Raw genomic sequence first — 18744 nt, 5'->3', positions numbered from 1 at the left:
GCTGGGCTTCGGTGGTTCCGCCCGCCCCGCCCCGCCGCGCCGCACGTCCCCCTGACGCTGGACGCCGCAGACGCCGGCAGCGTGGCCCGGGCGGGCGGGGCGCTGACGGTGAGTGTGCGCTTTTGAGCGGCGGCGGCCCGAGCTCGCACGTCCGCAGTGATGAGCTACGACCGCGCCATCACCGTCTTCTCGCCCGACGGCCACCTCTTCCAAGTGGAGTACGCGCAGGAGGCAGTCAAGAAGGGTTCCACCGCGGTGAGCCGGCCCGGGGCCTGCGCGGCGGGGGTGCAAAAGGAAGCGGGGCACGCAGACCTGGGCCCGGGGACCACGCTATCTGCTGGCGGCGGGTGGACGGGAGGTGACGGGAGCTGAATGGTGACGACGTAGAAAGGGCGCCAGGCCGCGGGGGCTGCGCCGCGCTCCCTAGAGAGCCGGGCGACTTGGTCTGGCTTCCCTGCTGCAGAGCGTCTAGGCGAGCGCATCCCCGGGGCTGGGCCGAGGCCATCTTGGTGCTGTGAGCGCGGTGCTGGTGGCCGAGGCCGCAGGTGCGCGCGGGCGGCGGGAGGCTGGTTGTAGCCAGCGTCGGCAGGGACTCGGGAATCTGCGAGCTAGGCCCAGGTGGGCGTTATGAACAAAGGGCGGTTCGTCGGCCCTGCGATGGTGACAGGCTGCTTCCGGGTCCGCCTGCGCCACCGACGCCGGGTTCTGGTTCCGGTGGACCCCTCTCACTGCGCCCTAGTGTTCGTTGAGAGACCTTAGCGTTATTTGGAAAGGGGCTGCTCCACACCTACAAGCATGAGGAGTGAGACAGTTTTAGTTTTGGTTTTGGTTTTTCCGGAGTCACCGGATCTATGGGAACACACGTGGTTCTGAGTCTTGAAGCGCTTGCATTTCCCAGGTATTTTATCTCCTTGAAACTAAAGCTCCGAAGCTTCTGGTGACCCAACCCACCCAAGAATTCTGGAATGACCAGGCTTGGAAGTGCAGGCCTATATAATCCTGGCATTTAAAAGGTTGAGGAGGCTCGAAAATCTCTCAAGTACAAAGCCAGCCTGTGCTTTTAAAATTAAAGACCCTCTCTATGGATATGTGTGTATGCATTACTAATCTTTAAAGTTACTTTTATGTGCATTTGGTATTTTGTCAGTAAATATATATATATAATGTATATAATACATATATATTATATATGTATGAGTGTCAGATTCCCTGGAACTGGAGTTGTCACATGGGTGCTAGGAATTGAACCTGGGGTAGTCTGGAAGAGCAACCAGTACTCTAAACTCTCCAACCCCAAGAGATATGGCTGGTGAGAAAGCTAAATCAATGAAGTGCTTGCTCTGAGGCTCCCAGCACCCACTTTTGTTTAAAGGCAATTGCATCCCAGCATCCTAGCGCCTCTGAGGCAGAGGCAGGAAGATACACCGGGCTTGCTGATCAATTAGTGTAGCAGAATCTGAGTTTCAGGTCCAGAGCGAGACTGTCAAAAACTAAAAACGTCGGAGGGCTGGAGCTATGGTGCAGCAGTTATAGAGTGGAGTACTGAGTAGTTATCAGCGCCCAGGTTGTGTGGATCAAAATTGCCTTCAACTTCTGCTCCAAGAGCTCCAGCGCCTCTGGCTTCCATGGGCAGCGGCACTCAGGTGCACAGACACAGCATACTTAAACTGCTTTTGAAGTTGGAGAAGGGACTGGCACGGTGTGTGGACTGCTGGTCTCCATGCGCTCGGTCAGTAACAGTGTTTTGGAATCTGAGGTGCTCCTCTCCTGTGCTCCCCCTGGCAGCTGTTTGCAGCACCTAGCTAGCTTCTCTGGATCCTGCAGGTCACACTAGCAACACAGAAGGAACTTGTGAAATCACTCTGGGCCCTTGATGGGTCTGTGGAAGGTTCCTGGTATCTAGAAGACTGGAGCCAAGGATCCTGTCCCAAGTCAGAGGGAGCTGCCACCTAGTTGTGCCCTCTGCCTAACCTAACCGCCCTTTCAGGGATTGCTACTTTGTTTCTGTTTCTCTCTGCATTGAAGGGTTAAGTGTCAGTGAGGTTTCCTGGGTTTATTGAGGGCTTTTGTTTTGTTTTGTTTTTTTAAACAAAATCTCACTCGTTATTTACCAATGAAGACTCAGGAACCCAGATACTGGGGTGAAAGCCAGAGAGATAGAGAAAGAACCCAGCTGACCTTCTCAGGCTTGTCAAATTGAATGTCCCTCCTTTCTGCTTCCTGTGTGTCATTCTGGCCATCCTCCTGACTTCCTCATACTCCCCCTTTTTTCTCTCTTAGTCTTATGTTCACGGTAGGCCAGATAGGGGTGGCCATACATTTCTGCTGCGGCTACAGCCAACAGGTTGCTTGTCCCGCCTCTTGACCTATGATTGTCTTTTTTTTTTTTTAACATTGTTGACAGTGTTCAAGCAGGGTCCTTAGACTAAAGGTGTGCACTAAGGCTCAGCTCTACTGCAACTAGAAAGCTGTTTTGTTTTCTTAAGTAAATAACACCACCTTGGGGTCTGTGGTATGATCAGATAGCCTGCGACATTTGTTGGGTTTGGTTTTGGCCGTGTTAGTCGAGCACCATTCCACATCCCTTCGTCTAAGCAGTGGCCGCTTCCTCCCTTCTACAGTAGTAGCCCTGAGCAGGAAGGGGTGTCTTAAACCAACAGTGGGTAGCGCTTCACTTTAGCTACGTGCAGTGTGCACGGGCAGGATCGTGGCCCGGGTCTCAGGACAATTCAGCTACGATACAGCTGTAAGCACCTCAATGCTTTAAAGGCATGACCTCAGCTTTCGGGTCTTGGTACCTTGTTCTAGTTGACGGGAGTGGACCTGGGTGGGCATACTTGCCCGTGGGGCTCCTGCACCAAGCCTTGTACGTGTGCCTAGCCCTGCTCCATTGTATCAGACATTAACTGCTGTCCTGCTTATACAAGTCTTAAAAGTCACTTATGTATTCTCATTTAAGGTTGGCGTACGAGGGAGGGACATTGTCGTTCTTGGTGTGGAGAAAAAATCCGTGGCCAAGCTACAAGATGAAAGGACAGTACGGAAAATCTGTGCGTTGGACGATAACGTCTGTATGGCCTTTGCAGGTATAAGTTGGACCAGGGTGGCAAGTGGAGCATCTGTGACTGGTTGGGGGGGGGATGGGCAGTTGTGATGAGTGTAAATTCAGTAAATGGAGGTCTGTTAAAAGAGGTGGATATGAATCTCTGAGTTCCAGTCTAGCTTGGGCTACAGAGCAAGAACAGCAGTTGTAGCTTGGGGGTCTCCTGGGATTCCTGGGGCGGGCTGGCTGATGTTGCGGTTAGTCCTATCAGTCCCAGTGACCGTCACTGACTGTCCAGTCTGGGAGCACCTGTGGCTGGAGGGATGCCGGGAGCCTTCTTGCCCTCGCTCTTACCACAGAGTTGACAGTTCCCATCTTCAGCAGATCTCAGTTTCCTGAGTGCCAGTATAACTAGATTCGCAGTTGCTGGTGAACTTGCTTCTTGGGACAGCATGCAGAAGCTGGTGTGCTCTGGGGTGTGATGATCAAACGCTGTGTGGCTTGTCATTCTTCTACTCAGTTGTGCCCATGAGCTGCCCTGACCCAAGCCTTTGTCTCAGGTCTCACTGCAGATGCAAGGATAGTCATCAACAGAGCCCGGGTGGAGTGCCAGAGCCACCGGCTGACCGTGGAGGACCCAGTGACTGTGGAGTACATCACCCGCTACATTGCCAGTCTGAAGCAGGTAGATGCTTGCTTAGCCGCCGTCCGCCCTACAGAGCTGTTCTGTTGCATCTTCTGGCTTGGAGCCATCCTGACTCTGTTCTTTGGAGGGAAGTACAAGTCTTGCTGCTCTGGTTGATAGGGGGCTGAGAGGTACCCTCAACTCTGGTAAGATGCTCATGAACCTTAGGGGCAGCTTATAGCTGGAACATGTCTGCCTGTGTGGAGGTGACTTCCAATAGTCTCAGTTAAATGAGTGTTATACTGGCTAGAGAGATGATGGTGCAGCAGTTCAGGGCATTACCTGCTCCAAGGACCTTGGCTCATGAGCAGTCTCTCGCGCCACTTGCACTCCTCCTGACACCAAACACAAATATGGTGCACACTCATGTAGGCAGATACACATCGATGAATCTCTAAATGTGATGCACAACACGCTGCCAGTCCTGGGTGTGTGTGAGGAAAGGGGCGTGTTGAAGGCTGTTCTCCGGTTTCAGTGTCCAAATTGCAGGTTGCTTGCAGGAGGCTTGTTTTTTTTTTTCTCTTTGCTAACCTCTTACCCGTTGGCGTGAACTTTGTGGTTGACAGTGCTCACTTTTTTCCTTTCAGCGTTACACACAGAGCAATGGGCGCAGGCCATTTGGTATCTCTGCCCTAATTGTGGGTTTTGACTTTGATGGCACCCCCAGACTCTATCAGACTGACCCCTCGGGCACATACCATGCTTGGAAGGTAGGTCTGTTTCAAAACAGTGGGAATTTAGGCTAGTGGAAGGTACAGCGCTGGCATCAGCAAACAGTAACCTTGTAGCTTAGTTCTGCGTGCACTGCTTGTTTGTCCATGATGTATGTGAACCCCAAAAGTTCTTCATTCCCATTTGGCATTGTATCAAAGGACATGGGAATTATAAGAGAAAGTGCCTAGATTGAAATCTCCCTAAATTGCTCGATAATAAAAGAACTTTCATTGTTGGCAAGGATCAACACCAGGTGGTAATAGTACCCCCCCCCAAAAAAAAGATCTGGGTCTGTGCATCGCCCCCCACTTCTGGAGCCAACTGCAGGCCATGGAAGTCGGTAGCTGCTAGCCAGCCACTCGGACTGGCTCCATTAAGACACACGTGTGTTTTAGGCCAATGCCATAGGCCGGGGTGCCAAGTCGGTGCGTGAATTTCTGGAGAAGAACTACACTGATGATGCCATCGAAACAGATGATCTGACCATCAAACTAGTGATCAAGGCACTGCTGGAAGTGAGTGCACTTGGGAACACCCCCTAACCCCCGACAGGGCTGCCAGTGTGGTGGCTGGTGGGTTCTTTGTACAGCTTGGGCAGTCAGGGCTTGTCTAAAGGCAGAACATGCGAAACCGTGCTGAGCTGTGGCGTCCCTGCTCAGGTGACTGGGCCATTCCAGAGGCTTGTGTTGCTAAATTGTGGAATTAGGGTGCAAGTAGGTTAAGCCAGAGTGAGTAACTGGAAATACAGGCCTTGAGTCCCAGCGGCCATTGCTGCCTATTGAAAAGTTGCTGTACTTGGAGTTACACGGGCATCTTGCTTGAGTAGGCCTGACTCAGCATTTGGGCCAGTAGAGGTTCCATCTCTATGGAAGGTTTAGTCATGAGCCAAAATTTAGGTCTGTGTAAAGCCAGACACACCTTAACTCTTTGCCTTCTTCAAGGTAGTCCAGTCAGGAGGCAAAAACATTGAACTTGCTGTCATGAGGCGGGACCAGCCCCTCAAGGTAAGCCTACTTTTGGGTAGAGAGGGCTGCCAGGTTACAGGTGTGCAATGATAGTGATTCTTGCTTGATATTTTTAGCTTGCATGGCTGAAATGCCTCGGAAAACCCCTCCCCAGGCCCTGTGATGTTTGCCTGTGAAGTTTACTTTCTCACAGGACTGTTTCTTATCCTGGGCTTTGTCTAAGAACATTCCCACTCGCAGCTGACTTCCTCTGCTGCTTCTAGGTCATGCCTTGTTCCACAAGGCAGCTAAGTAGCCTCCCTACCCTATGGTGCTGTGCTTGTGCCTTGTATAGAGATTAATCATGAATGTGCTTCTTATGGGGTGGGTAGATTCTAAATCCTGAAGAAATTGAGAAGTATGTTGCCGAAATTGAGAAGGAGAAAGAAGAAAATGAAAAGAAGAAGCAGAAGAAAGCATCTTGATGGAGGGCTCTAGTCATCAGAGCATCTCAGACTCCATCCGGACAAGCTTCGGTGCTGGGCCTTGTGCTGTTTGTCCGAGTCCAATAAACTACATTTTTTAACTCTGATGAGAACCTGTCATTTGGGTAGAGTTGTGGTTAAGCTGGGATCTTTGTGACCGTTCTTTCGTGCTCACTTCACCCCACTCTTGGGGCTTGCGTGAAAGGGTGTGGCAAGCCCTGGGTTCTCAATACATTTCCTTTCAGACTTTTGGTCAAGTCTCTACAAATGAAATAATGAAAGCCTGACTCAGGCCTAGCAATAGCTCAGTGCTTAACACTTGGTGCTTTTCCAAGGGGCTCGAGAACTCACATCAGATGACTTTAACTTATGTCTCTAGTTCACAAGTATGATAATGCATATGTACACTAAGTGATACACATACACGCCCCCCTATACACAAACCTTGAGGGAAAAACCTCCATTTCCCATACTACCCCCAAAACAGTCACTGCCTACTCCAATTTCCTACATTAACATGAGGCTGACTATCATACCTTTTTTCCTTGGTCAGAAATGCACTTCCTCTTGGCTTCTAGAGTTTTTTTTCTACCATCTGCGTTGGCTTACCACTTCCTCTGCCCTGCCTGCCCCTTGGTTTTTTACCAGTTTTGTTTTTTAAAAAAAAAAAAAAAAAAAAAAAAAAAAAGCTTGGGCCAAGCTTATGCCTAGCACATGTGTGACTCAGCACTGTCTTAGAAAGGAACCCTGTTCAGTTTACTGCTTTAGGACGCTGCTTCCGTGTAGCACACGCGCTCTAATCGAAGGCCCAGAGACTGTCAACTCCAGCCTGATGTCCATGTATCTGCTCTGGGCTTGCATCCTTACTAGACCGGCAAGAACCACCCTGTCTACCTGTCTGGCCACCAGGTCACTTTCCTGATGCACCATATAGTTGCCTGTTAAGTATATCTGAATCCTAGCCTGTATGTGCTCCAGGCTTTCGACACAGGGACGGAGGCAGCACTTGAAGAATTGTATGTTTATTTCGTTTGCATTACCCCAACAGTAGCCCCAATGCTATGTTCTACTCTCAGCTATGAAGTCCTACAAAAATAAAGCCAAGCTTTTACGAGTGACTTCATCAGGACAGAACTAAAACTTTGTAGCTATTTTGAAGGGGTTTTGGTTATCAAGGTGCTTATTTTCAACAAAATGCCCTGTCAGAGGATGCATGCTTATACAGAAAATCTGACACATTTACTCATGCCACAAATTTATGTCCCCACCCACCCTCCACCGCCTTTAAAATAAACACATAACTTATTTACAAATGAGAAAATAAGGCCAGTGACCTTGAAAAAGAAGGGAGGGGGGGACCTGGCTCATTTCAAAGTGAATGAGAACACTTAAGTGCAGCCAGAGGCTGACAAGGGCAGGAAGGTCAGCACACTTGAGCTTGCCTAGGGTTTCAACACTACTGTGCCTCTGCCTGTGGAAGGCAGGCAAGCTCTCCACTCACTCAGGCCCTTCCTAACTTCACTCATCCCATTGGCCCCCAGCATGACATCACTGGTTCATTACATAACATGATCCATGAAACACCCCCCACCCCTCCCTGCCCTGGCCCTCCCACCCCCTATGACTGGCTCACCCTGTGCTGGCCCTGCCTGGCTCCTGAGACTCCCCACTTTTAGTAGATGGGGTACCAGGCCAGCAGCACCAGGGGCCAGATGGGTTGCAGAGACACATTTGGACACTACACGTGCCAAAGAAAATTTGGTTCCATTTCAAGAGTCAAAGCTGTCATTAAAAAAAAAAAAAAGTTACAAAGTGAGGATTGAGCCTTTGCCTATAGAAACCTTTTTGCAAAATACCAAAACCTTACTATTAGGCTGTGCTCAACCAAGAAGAAAATGTAGGTCAAGTCACCTTTAGGGGTCACCTACAAATACTTCCCAAAAAACAAGTGGTTCTAACTCTCAGACCATGTCCAAGTTAGGTTAAGTCCAAAACTAAGTAGCAGTATGAGGGTTTCCAGACTTCTCCCATTGACTGTAGCGTTTCCTTCTGTCCTTATTTTCAGGGGAGCACCTCTGCCTCCTCAGGACCCTGTAGGACAGAAATGAGCATGTCCAACAGGTACCTATTACACAGCTGTCTATTCCCCTCAACCCCCTGGTGACCAGAGTAGAGGCAGAAGTCCCCGGCCCCTCCACATCCCACACTGCACAGGAATGGTTCAGACAGATTATTCCACAAGAATGAGCTAACAACAGGTCCTGACTCAGTGGCCACTGGGCTTCCATTCTCACTTATAGACTATACTACACAAGCCCTCAGCTTACAAATGACTGGGCCGTGGCCCTGGCTCTCCCATTCAGACAAAGTGGGGCCCTGGTTACGGGGCTCGCTGCTCCTAGGATCTGCCTGTGCTGTTCCACAACCCATGCTTTGGCGCAGTTTCTGGGAGCAGACGGGCTTGCTCCCCAGCTTCTAAGCAGTATCTAGGGACACCTACCTCACTACCTCCTACCCAAGGATCCAGAGGTTCCCCACTCACTTGTACCGAAGCCTTATACCCGGCCAGTGCCGGCTCGGTGGGAAGTGGGGTTGCGCCGTGTTGTTCCATTTCCTCTGCCTCCTCGGAATCCACCACGTGAACTGCGGCCACGAAGGAACCTCCCTGACACTCCAAAAGTCTCGGTGTTCAGCTTCCTCTCTTCAGCCCATGTTGTCCGCCTAGAACTAAACCAAGAGATGTGTTGAGATCTGACTGTAGCGGGCAACAACTAAGTTTTTGAAATAGGCTCTGTCCTTCGACAGTTTAAAGAACAACCTCTGCCACAGCTGGTAGAGGAGGGGCCACTGCCCAGAAGCTTGGACCCTCAGAGGAATCAGGCCTCCTACAGCCACGAGGTCACCATCATCAGTCTAAGCCTCCGTCTGAGCCATCTAGCCCTCTCATGCCAGCTCAGCTTCAACCAGTCATCGAGTCTGTACAGACAGATCAGCAAGTTCTCCTGACTGAAGATGGCCCTCACTTAGTGTATAGCCAAGCCATCGCCCTGCAGACTATTCTGATACACAGCCACATGCAGGTCTTGGGTTCACCTTGGCTTCCCCTACAGAGTCCCTTCCTCCACTACTAAAGCTGCTGCTGAGCGCTGGCCACACCTCTTGTACACGATAATGATACAGCTGGGTCTAAGTCCTTTTCTTCCCTTGTCTCTTGCTTCAGTTGCTCCCCTGGTAAAGTGTGCATGACTCAGGCTACCTAGCCCATTTCCTGCTCTTCAGTGGCTGGCAGCATGCCCGGTACTCAACAACAGGACTCCTGGGCCTATGTTTGTACAGCATGCCTTCTGTCAAGACCACCTACAGTCTGGGGTGCTCACACAGCTGACACAAATCACAATGGGCTGACTACTAACACTTGGGAGGACAGGATGCTCAATCAATTGCCTAAGCAGCAAGGTCATCAAGGGCTTCCCAGAGTGGTGGGCAGATCAGCCAGAGAGAACAGCATGAACAAAGAGCTCTGACTTCAGCAAGTCCTGATCAAGTTTGGAGACAGCCAGCCAGAAGAAACTTCTGGTAGCACATCCTAGCAGGTAGATGTAGACCCAATTGGGTCTTGTGCTTCTCATGTAGAATGTAAGATCCCAGAACATCCACTCCCAATATAAGCTCTAGGCTTGACTCAGTGCTAGTACATCTTAGTCATGTGCTTCTAGGACCTAGAAAATAGTCACCCCTTCCACAGTGCACCCAGGCCCTTACCTTGTTTTGAGTTCAGAAGAAATGTTGTCAAAGAAGGACTTAGATTTGTCGTAGTAACAGTTGGGCCCCAGAAGATCATCCTCACCAGGAGTCTCTTCACTCTGGGCCATCACAGCTGGGTCCTTCTCTTCCCCCTTTTCAGCTTTGTCATCTACAGAGGCAAACAGAGCACAAAGGTCCAGAAACAAACACTACCCAGTAGTCTCCTGGTCCACTCTGCAGCCATCCTCAGGCGGAGGTTAATGGATGGGCCTGACCAGAGTATTTCCTCTTACGAAAAACAAGTCACAAGTTTCACAAACCCACACCCAGCACATCTAATTTCTCAGTTTATTCCAATGGCCACGTTGGTCAGAACCCCAACTCACTTCCAAATGACATCAGTCCTATCTTAACATGCTCTAAGGATTCTCTTGGGGGAGAACTTTCAAGTGAATCAGACCTTTAAAATTCAGTTTCTTCTTAAACTCTTTATCAAGCTCCTCTCGGTTGAACTGCGCATTTGCACTCTCAAAATCAAAGTCACCTTCAAACTTGATTGTGTTTTCCTTAACATTAGTTGGGCGGTTTTGCCCTCTGGAACGATTTCTTGTTCTCCGATTGCCTATGTGGAGGAAAAAACAGCATGGCTGAAATCACCAACTTATTTCTAGCTTGAACTCAAGAGCAGCTCACACACACTAAAGAAAGGCACAGCTCACCAAAGTACCACCTTAGTCCCAAGTCCCCAGCACAGATAAGCAAAGCACAGCCTGCTGCTCATGGCTATGGACTCAAGTGGCCATGGGCATTACCTGACCGCCTCCGTGGAGGTCTTCTGTTCTCATCATTCACCTGCCCTTGAGTGTGCACAGGTGCCGGCTGGACTACATCTAAGGTGCAAAGGGAGACGTGAGGAAAAGCTCCTGCAGAAGCCAGAACCCAGCCACCAAAGCAGACCACTACCACCGCCGCCACTGCCACCTCATGCAGCCCACAGGAAGGACTGAGGCTGCCTATAGGCCTGCCTGCAAAAGCATGTGGTTTGGGCTAGGATAAGGTTTTAAAACACAACCCAGTGCGAACTTCACTAGGAACAGAGCAAACTACAGGGGAGTCAGTGTTCAAGTACCGCTGGCTGGCTTGCTGCTTGGCTGAGCCTGGCGACCATTGAGCTGTGTCGCCGAAGTGACCTTGCTGGGCAACAGTTTCTTAGCATTCAAGTTATCAACAGAACTAGTCTGGACAGCTTGCTCCACCATGGGGCTCTTGCCGACTGGGGTAGATGGGAACCCAGCTCCTGAGGTGAAAAGAGAAAGAAAGTTTAGAACAGCTGAGGAGAGAAAACTTACCACACCTCAGCCAGTTCCCCTCTGGCTGGTACACTGGGAATAGGACAGAGGTGACATACTGTCTAGAAAAAGTCTGAACCTAGGGTTTACTCTCCCAGCTGGCCCATTCCCTTTGAAGCTGGTCCAAGGTGACCAAAAAACAAAACAAAACAAAACAAGTCACAGGATGGCACCAACCCTAGAGCTCCAAGTTGAGGAACTACAAGGAGAGGAAAGTCACTCTGCTACCAATGGGAACTCCCCCAGGTATGCCAATAGGTTTTCTAGGCAAGCTCCGACCAGCCCTGAAGGTGTCAACAGCCCTGAAACAAATTCAGAATTCTAGAAAGCTGGAGAACCACCACCCCAGCCTGGAATCTTCTAGAAACTACAGCAGTCAGATTCTAAAGTTAAATTCTTGAACAGCTTTATGAAAAGCAGAATGAGGTGAGGAGAGACTACAATGAAGGTTAACAACCCAATTTTTCAAAGAGTGAGCCCTTCATAAGTGAGGACGGGCTGCCAGGTGCCCACTGTGGGAGATTATACCCCACTCCCCACAAAGCAGACTCCTCTGACAGGCACTGGCGACACATGAAGGGCCTTCAGTGCTCTCTGCTGTTCCTTGACCGATCAAGTCCTATAACCATGGGGACATTACATTCTTCTGGGCTGTGTGGAACTAGGCTGAGACATGAAACAGAAGCTTTGATATGGCAAAACAAAATGAAAACACTGATGTGGAGAAACCCTAGGGACAGGGTCAGACACTCGCAAAGCAGGTATCCACAGGTCCTCCTGACACAAACTGAGCTGCACCCGTTTCTCAGGCCTGTCATCTCACTCAGCAAGAACAGCCCCAAGAAACAAAAAGGAAACAGTCTCACAGTAGTAGTAGCTCATGTGTGTGGTTTTTAAAAATACTTATCTATAGACACAGCCCAACCATTGACCCCTATGAAAGAGTGGTATGGAAGGACTGAAGGAGCTGAAGGGGTGACAACCCCATAGGAAGAACTGTATCAACTAACCTGGATCTCTGGGAGCAGAGAACATAAGAAAGGTTGGTGGTAAGCCACCAACCAAAGAGCATGCATATGGGCTGGGCTGGACCGGGCCTTCCTCTCCCCCACACATATGTTGCAGAAGACTGCCTGTTCTGGCCACAGTGTGGAGGATTCGTCTAATCCTGTAGAGACTTGCCCCAGGGAAGGGGGATGCTGGGGTGGAGGTGGAGGGAGCACCTTCTCAGAGGCAAAGAGGAGGGGTGAAAAACTGGAAGAGGGGACCAGGAAGGGGGAGGAAACATTTGGAATGTAAATAAAATTAAAAAGTGCTTATCTATCTGTGTGTCTGGGTATGTGTGTGCTTATCTATACATGTATGTATGGGTATTTTGTCTGTGTGCACATGCTCGTGTGTTGTGTTTGTGTATCACATGCATGACCAGTATTCTCAGTGGCCAGAAGAGATCAGCGAACCTAGGACTGGAGTTACAGACCATTGAGAAAGACCATATGAGTGCTGGGAATCAAACCCAAGTTATCTGGAAAAGCATCCAGTGCTCTTAACCATTCAGCCATCTCTCCTGACCCATGTGTACTTTTTAAGAAGTAATTTTGCCTTATGGGTAAATTTATGTGACCACAGAAGAACAATGGAAGTATCTCCAGTCATAGCTCTTAATTAGAAATGATACTGTATGTCCTAATTCAGACACAAAGAGCCCCTTAGACTTAAGAGCCCACATATACAGACTGATAGTACTCCATGCCCCCAACCCTGGGCCTCCTGAACTGAAGTGTGAGATGAAGGCTTCAGCATGGCATTACACAGAACAGATGAGCCCGAGAACACGAGGAAGGTGAAAACGCCCTCAGGTGCTACTGCCTCAGCATAGACAGCTGAGTGCACAGCAGCACTAACTAGCAGGCTCTCAAAATGGCACTGTCCATGCAGCCAGACACCTGGGGGCTGCCATGCAAGCTCCCCACTTGGAATGTCCTGCTGAGACAACTATGTCTCATCTGAGTTGTTGGGAAATTTTCCACAGCAGCAATTCAGAACACATTTGAGACCTGAAAACCCCAACAGGCACCTTTATGTCTTCCCATGCAACAGCCATGCACAGGTCAAAACCCTAAACCCAGGCAGAGTGAATTAAGTGCTCTGCTGACTCTAACCAAACACAAGCAGTGCCCTGCTCCCTGGGCCTAGCGGATGCTCTGTCCCAGCCCCTGCCATCTTGGATGTTCACCCCTGGCTCTCACAGTCTACAAGACAGCATGCACTTAGTTCTCCAAACTGCTGTTACCCTTGCAAGTGAGCTGAGGTGGCTCTGAGGACATGTCAAGCTCTGAAACAGGCTGTGGAGATGGAGAAGAACTAGGGCTGGAAGCAGCGGCTGAGGCTGGAGGGCTTACCAACTTCTCTGAAGAGAGAGAGAGAGAGAAGAGCAAAGAGAAAGCACACAAATAAGTCAGGACATACTTGTCTTATCCTAGCAAGCCTGGAAAGAGCCAAGTTACCTCTCAAATGATGTATTTAGAGCCAGGCTGAGAAGTCACCTTCCACATCAGAAGAGCAATCAAACAGGTGGCCCATAGCATTGGTCTGGAGCTTAGTTAACATTCCCTACCTCAGCTACCTGGAGTCTGAGAAAAGGTGGATGGGGGAAGCATGCATGTATACATATATGCACATGTGCACATTTGTGTAGAGGTCATAGGTCAACCTCGAGTGTTGTTTCCTTGGGTGTCATCCACTGGTTTTAAAGACAGGGTCTCTCAGTTGACTCAGAACTCACTGATTAGGCTCAATTTGTGGGCTAGCCCGTCCCAGGGGCCTGCCCATCTCTGCTCCTAGCACTGACAGCACCCAACTCTCCACGATCTGAACACAGCTTCAAGGTTAAAGACATGGCTGATCTCTGGGAGTAGTAAACCCTGTCAGAAACCATGTTTGAGCTGGGCTCTTGCAACACACCAATCTAGGCTACAACAGGACACAGGGAATTAATGGGCTTGCAGACAGATCCCATCTGTAAAACTACAGCTGCACTAATACTTCATTTCAGGTGCATTCTGATTTATGTCATCTGGTGCAAAACTCAACAATGCTACCTCTCTGTCTCAGGAAACAGCTACTCAACACTACAAGCTGAAGCTGTGCTGGGTAAATTGTCAGGAGCTGTTAGACTACAAGAGTCCAGCAGCTGTAGGACATGAAGACTCTCTGCTCTCAGGGTGCATGACTCCACTGTTTAGTGATCATGGTAAGAGTAGTCGCGCACACGAAACAGTCACTCACCTAGACCTAAGGAAGCGGCATACTGCTGGCTGAGCAGGGAACTGGCTGCCAGCTGGCCATACGGTGGCATCCCTCTGAAGGGGCTGTAAGGCACATGCGGCTGGAAGGGCGAGGCGGAGGCAGAGCCCAGGGAGGACTGAACAATGAGACACAAGGTAAGAGTGCTGCAACATCCTGTTACCCTCAAGTCTCCATAGACAGCACTTTCTCAGGCAGGAAGAGGGTGCCAGGTCTGTCAACCTGCACTCCTGGTATGGTATATAGTTCTGGGCAGTTTCCATTGTTGCCAAACATGCCTTTCCTCCAAACATTTCACTACAGCTGCATGAACTTCACAAAATTAAAACTCTTACAGCTCCCTCTGCCAACGGCAATCTGACCTTTTTACATGAGGAAATGCCACTTTTAGGTGGAGAAAGGCTCCCTTGAAGAGGGACAGCTGTGAGGCTAGGAACTATTTACACATCTCCAGTATATCCTTCCTCTCTGCCTACCAACCTGTCTCCAGGATGAGTGCTCATGAGGACTGCCTGTTCACACCCCCCTCTGACTCTTTGCAGTCCTTCTAGTCTGGTTGCTACATTCCCCCATCTTGAGACCTTGAACACCTATCCACCAAGCTTTTCAGAAATCTGACTTGGGTTCTCCCAAGGGCCAACCCTGTACCCTGCCTGTTCTTACCTTTCTAAATATAGCCTCATCTCAGAACCTGGGCAGTCTGAACCGGAGAAGCCAACAAAGGTCTACACTTACAAAAGATAATAATCTAGCTGCCCTTCCCCCTGTAATCCTGGGGTATAACCTACCAGGCAGTCAGTCAGACTTAGCTTAAGACTTTCAAACTTAGTGTCTACCATAATACAGTACCACAGGAGAAAGCCAGGAGACAGTGAACCAACCTTGTCGCTTCCCCCCCACACACCCGATGCCACTTATAAAAGCCAAAGCTGGACTGCTAAGCTCCAGGCACGCCAGGATCAGGCTAGACCACCAGCAGTAACATCTGTATACCAGGCACAGCAAGCTCAGTTCTCTTTCCCTAGTGGCCTTGCCATGCTGAACATATTACCCTGTAAAGTGTATGCTGCTGCTTGAATTAACCCTTTAGAAACAAACTGTCTAGATGAAAACCAGACCAGTGGTCATTAGAGGCAAGTCCTCAAGGTGAATGCTCTAGACAAACAGATGACACCAACTTTCCCGTGGAAACCAGCCTCTCTTATAAAGGCACACCCACACAGATGCACCATACGCTTACCTGAACAATAGCAGGATCCTGAGGGAGTGTGTGCTGAGCTTTTGGAGGTTCGCACACAGTGATGTCTTTGATATCACTTCCCCGGAAAATGATATACTCATAAATTTCCTCTCTTGGGGGAGCAGGCCTGTCTGTGGGACGGTCTTCAGTACCAAAGGACCTCACTTGGGGGGTTGAGAAAAAGACAGTTAAGTTATTGTCCTGTGCCAAGTCCATTTGCTTCAAGCTTCTGACCACAGCAGCCTCTGACACAGCACTCTCCTTACAATTAACAGCTACTTAATCTCTCAATTTTCACCTGACAATACCGATAAACCACCATGTGGCAAAGATCACAGGAGACAGTAGTCGGGAAGATTACATTCAAAGTAGAATCCCAAGCCTCACAAAGCTCCCTGATAATCTGCAAAAAACCACCGATGGACATAGCTCCTTGAAGACAAGGATGGCGTTGCAGAACCTCCTTTCTCTGATCTGACTTTGCAGATGGAACCCTGGGCCCTCATCACAAGCTGCAGGTGAGGAGATTTTTCTGAGGCAAGCAGGAAGTCTCCCCAGCCCTGGTACAAACAACAGGCCATGGTTGGTGCAGAAACAAAGGGAACAAATTCTGTGTCCGTAAGGAAATCCTGGACCCAAAGGACCCTCCACAGGACGGATCTAGGAAGGCTAGCACCTCTCTTAGGCAAGACTCCTGTGCTGAGCTGAATCTGGTGGCAGGCTTTAAGCAGAAACTCCTATTGTGGACAAGGGCCTGCTCTGGGTCTGTTTCTCCAACTGGGTATCTAATATCAACTGCAGCATTAAGAGTTCAAGTGAACAAAAAGCTCGGACACTGAGCTCTTGCCTACAGCACCGCAGTCAGTCTGGGTCCGGGTGCCACGCTTCTAACAGAAGGTATGGCTAGGGTTTGGGAGAATGGACCAGGACTGCAGGACTCTGGCTTCGGATTGGCCTAGACCCTTCCATCCGCACCCTCGAGGGTCTAACACACCCTGGGTGCGCTGCTGCGCTCACGCTTCTGAAGAGCCGGAGGAAACGAACGCCCCATTTAACGCCGAGAAAAGACAAAGAAGCTCTGGGCCCTCACGCTGCCACGACCAGCGCACCGACTCTGGACTTCTCTCCTCAAACCAATCCCTCAAGTGGACAGGGTCGGGAGAGTTCAGAGCAGGGCAGCCGCAGTTCAACCGACGCCCTAGCTCGGCGGGAGGCTGCACCAGGACTCGACTGGCGGTGGCTACCAAGGGGTTCCAAGGAGAGCGCGCAGGACCCGCCCCCCCCCCCGCCTCGCCGCGCGTCTCGCCCCGCGGGGGCGTCTCGCAGGTGGGAGTTCTATGGCTTCAAAGGCACCCCACCCCCGGACACCGGCAGGACCCTGGTCCGCTCCTCCCACAGCCCCTGCCGAAGCCGGGAGCACCATTGTGCGGGCAGGCGTGGGGCGGTGAACTGTTGGGGCGGCAGTTGGGCGCGCGGCGGCGCCGGGCCGCTACCTTTAGCGAGCGCCACCGTGGAATTGTCTGTGTCGATGGTGTAAAGGATGCCCTCGTAGCGGATCTGCGCCTTGGAGATGAGGCTGATCTTGCTGCCCAGATACGGGGTGCCGGACGAGCCGCTCATGGCGGCGGCCGGGGCGCGCAGGGCGCAGGGGACCAGCGCCGGGCTCCGCCCGCTCCGCCGCCGTGCGGTGGCCTGGTCGCCCACTCCTGCGCAGCTCCGCGCCGCCGCCGCCGCCGCCGAGGCGCCTCCTGCCGCGCCTAGGGCCCTGCGGGCCACGAGCGAGCGGGAGCGGGAGAGGGAGCGGAGCGAGGCGCTTAACCCGAGTCTGAGGGGAGAGGGGGAGGAGCGCCGCCGCAGCCACATCCGGGTCCTCCCGCCACCGCGCGCCGCCCCCGCACGCTCGCAGCCCATTGGCTCCTCGCTGCCGGCTCCCTTTAAATATGGCCGCGCCGCCGGCGGTGGGCGGGTCCGCGCCTGCGCAACTGGGAGCTGCCGGCCCGGGACCTGCCACTCCGAGTCTTCCCAACCTGTTCCCGGCGGGCCCCGCGCACCGCCTAGGGGCGTGAGACTGAGCGGGCGGGGCGGAGCGCGCGTGCGCGGAGCCCGCAGGAGGCCTCTGTTTGCAAACTCCGGGGCAGGGCTAGGGCTGGTCCTGGAGGATCGCCAGGCTCCTCCCTCCGCGCGTGCCGCCCGCACCCTTCGGGCCCAGGTGTTAATAGGCTGGAGATGTCAGTCTTTCTTGTTTACAGGAGCTGGACCCCCGACTGTTAGCCGGCGCTGGGCCAGGTGCGTCCTCTGTGCCGCTGGAGCCCCGGGGTCAGAGAACTGGCAGGCCGGTGCTGCTCAGTTCTGCAGCGCTCCCGGTGGGGCGGCTCCGGAATAGAAAGTACTGGGGGAACCCGGGGCAGCCCTTCACTCCTCCTAAGCCAGCAGCGCTGATGTCCTTAAAATAAGCCCTGACTGTCTTGGGTGGTTCCCGCCTGCCTGCACGCGTCCTCAGACTGCTGCCCGCAGCTATGAAATTGGAAAATTCCCCCCACTAAATCGCTTCCTGTTCTTGCCGAACTAGCTCCGCGTCAGGCACGATTGGTAACTTTGTATGTATGAGCGCATGTTTATTTACAGTTAGTCTCCAGGATCAGATCAGGTTAGTTACTATGAGAAATTTGGTAGGTGGCGATCAGCATTTTATGAACGTGAAATAGAATGAAAGAGGAGACAAGGGAACGTCCCACAGAGTGAAAATCAGGACTGTTTGGGGAAACAATTTCTCTTAAATGTGAAACATGAAACGTACTCCGTACTGTGGTGACATCAACTTGCCGTCAGAGGATTCTGAGAATAGTTGTGAATGTTTTAATATTTTATTTAGTGTGCGTGTGTGTGTGCATGTGTGCATATGATACAACGTGTGCAGAGGCCAGAGGACAACTAGAAGTTCTCTGCTTCCTGGAAGCATATGGTTTCTGGAAATGGAACTCGGGGTCATACTTAGCAGCAAGTGCACTTGTCCACTGAGCCATCTTGCTGAGCCTGTTTTTGTTTTTTTGTTTGTTTAGTTTTAATTGTGACAGGGGACTTACTCTTAGCTAAGGTCGGCCTGGACCTGACTATGCAGCCCAGACTGGCTTCTAACCTTCTACCTCAGCCTTCCCACGTGCCAAAATTTTGAGAATGAGCCACCCCACTAGACACCCTTAGTTGGATGACTTCCCCCCCCCCCCCCCGTTTAAA

General features: G+C 51.2%; 2 protein-coding genes across 5 annotated transcripts; one reads left to right on the top strand and one right to left on the bottom strand.

Moving 5' to 3' along the window:
* The first annotated feature begins 85 nt into the window (after positions 1–85).
* On the top strand, positions 86–5978 carry PSMA7 (proteasome 20S subunit alpha 7). The gene is made up of 7 exons (XM_080924846.1): positions 86–255; positions 2960–3086; positions 3604–3728; positions 4316–4438; positions 4838–4957; positions 5384–5446; positions 5779–5978. The coding sequence occupies exons 1-7, from the start codon at positions 160–162 to the stop codon at positions 5869–5871; spliced, it is 747 nt and encodes a 248-aa protein (XP_080780972.1). The 5' UTR covers positions 86–159; the 3' UTR covers positions 5872–5978.
* Positions 5979–7502: 1524 nt separating this feature from the next.
* LSM14B (LSM family member 14B) lies at positions 7503–17334 on the bottom strand. 4 transcript variants are annotated; one of them, XM_080925158.1, is made up of 10 exons: positions 17004–17334; positions 15511–15674; positions 14253–14388; positions 13258–13374; positions 10745–10912; positions 10428–10505; positions 10076–10237; positions 9634–9784; positions 8414–8598; positions 7503–7962 (listed from the first exon to the last, which is right to left on the bottom strand). In XM_080925158.1, the coding sequence occupies exons 1-9, from the start codon at positions 17128–17130 to the stop codon at positions 8427–8429; spliced, it is 1275 nt and encodes a 424-aa protein (XP_080781284.1). In that variant the 5' UTR covers positions 17131–17334; the 3' UTR covers positions 7503–7962; positions 8414–8426. The 4 variants fall into 4 exon arrangements, with proteins under 4 accessions (XP_080781284.1, XP_080781285.1, XP_080781286.1 ...); XM_080925159.1 differs by lacking the exon at positions 10428–10505; XM_080925160.1 differs by lacking the exon at positions 13258–13374.
* Between the last annotated feature and the right edge of the window lie 1410 nt (positions 17335–18744).

The sequence above is a fragment of the Micromys minutus genome (assembly GCF_963924665.1).
Source record: "Micromys minutus genome assembly, chromosome: 11".
Taxonomy (NCBI): domain Eukaryota; kingdom Metazoa; phylum Chordata; class Mammalia; order Rodentia; family Muridae; genus Micromys; species Micromys minutus.
This window is presented reverse-complemented; position numbering and strand designations above follow the sequence as displayed.

Excerpts from the sequence above, each read along its gene's own strand:
- PSMA7 (XM_080924846.1), top strand. The coding sequence starts at position 160 with ATGAGCTACGACCGCGCCATCACCGTCTTCTCGCCCGACGGCCACCTC. Across the intron at positions 3,729-4,315 it reads ACATTGCCAGTCTGAAGCAG|CGTTACACACAGAGCAATGG; the intron begins GTAGATGCTTGC and ends TTTTCCTTTCAG. Across the intron at positions 4,958-5,383 it reads TGATCAAGGCACTGCTGGAA|GTAGTCCAGTCAGGAGGCAA; the intron begins GTGAGTGCACTT and ends GCCTTCTTCAAG.
- LSM14B (XM_080925158.1), bottom strand. The coding sequence starts at position 17,130 with ATGAGCGGCTCGTCCGGCACCCCGTATCTGGGCAGCAAGATCAGCCTC. Across the intron at positions 9,785-10,075 it reads GAAGAAACTGAATTTTAAAG|ATGACAAAGCTGAAAAGGGG; the intron begins GTCTGATTCACT and ends TTGCCTCTGTAG. Across the intron at positions 8,599-9,633 it reads TCTTCTGAACTCAAAACAAG|TTCTAGGCGGACAACATGGG; the intron begins GTAAGGGCCTGG and ends CTCTTGGTTTAG.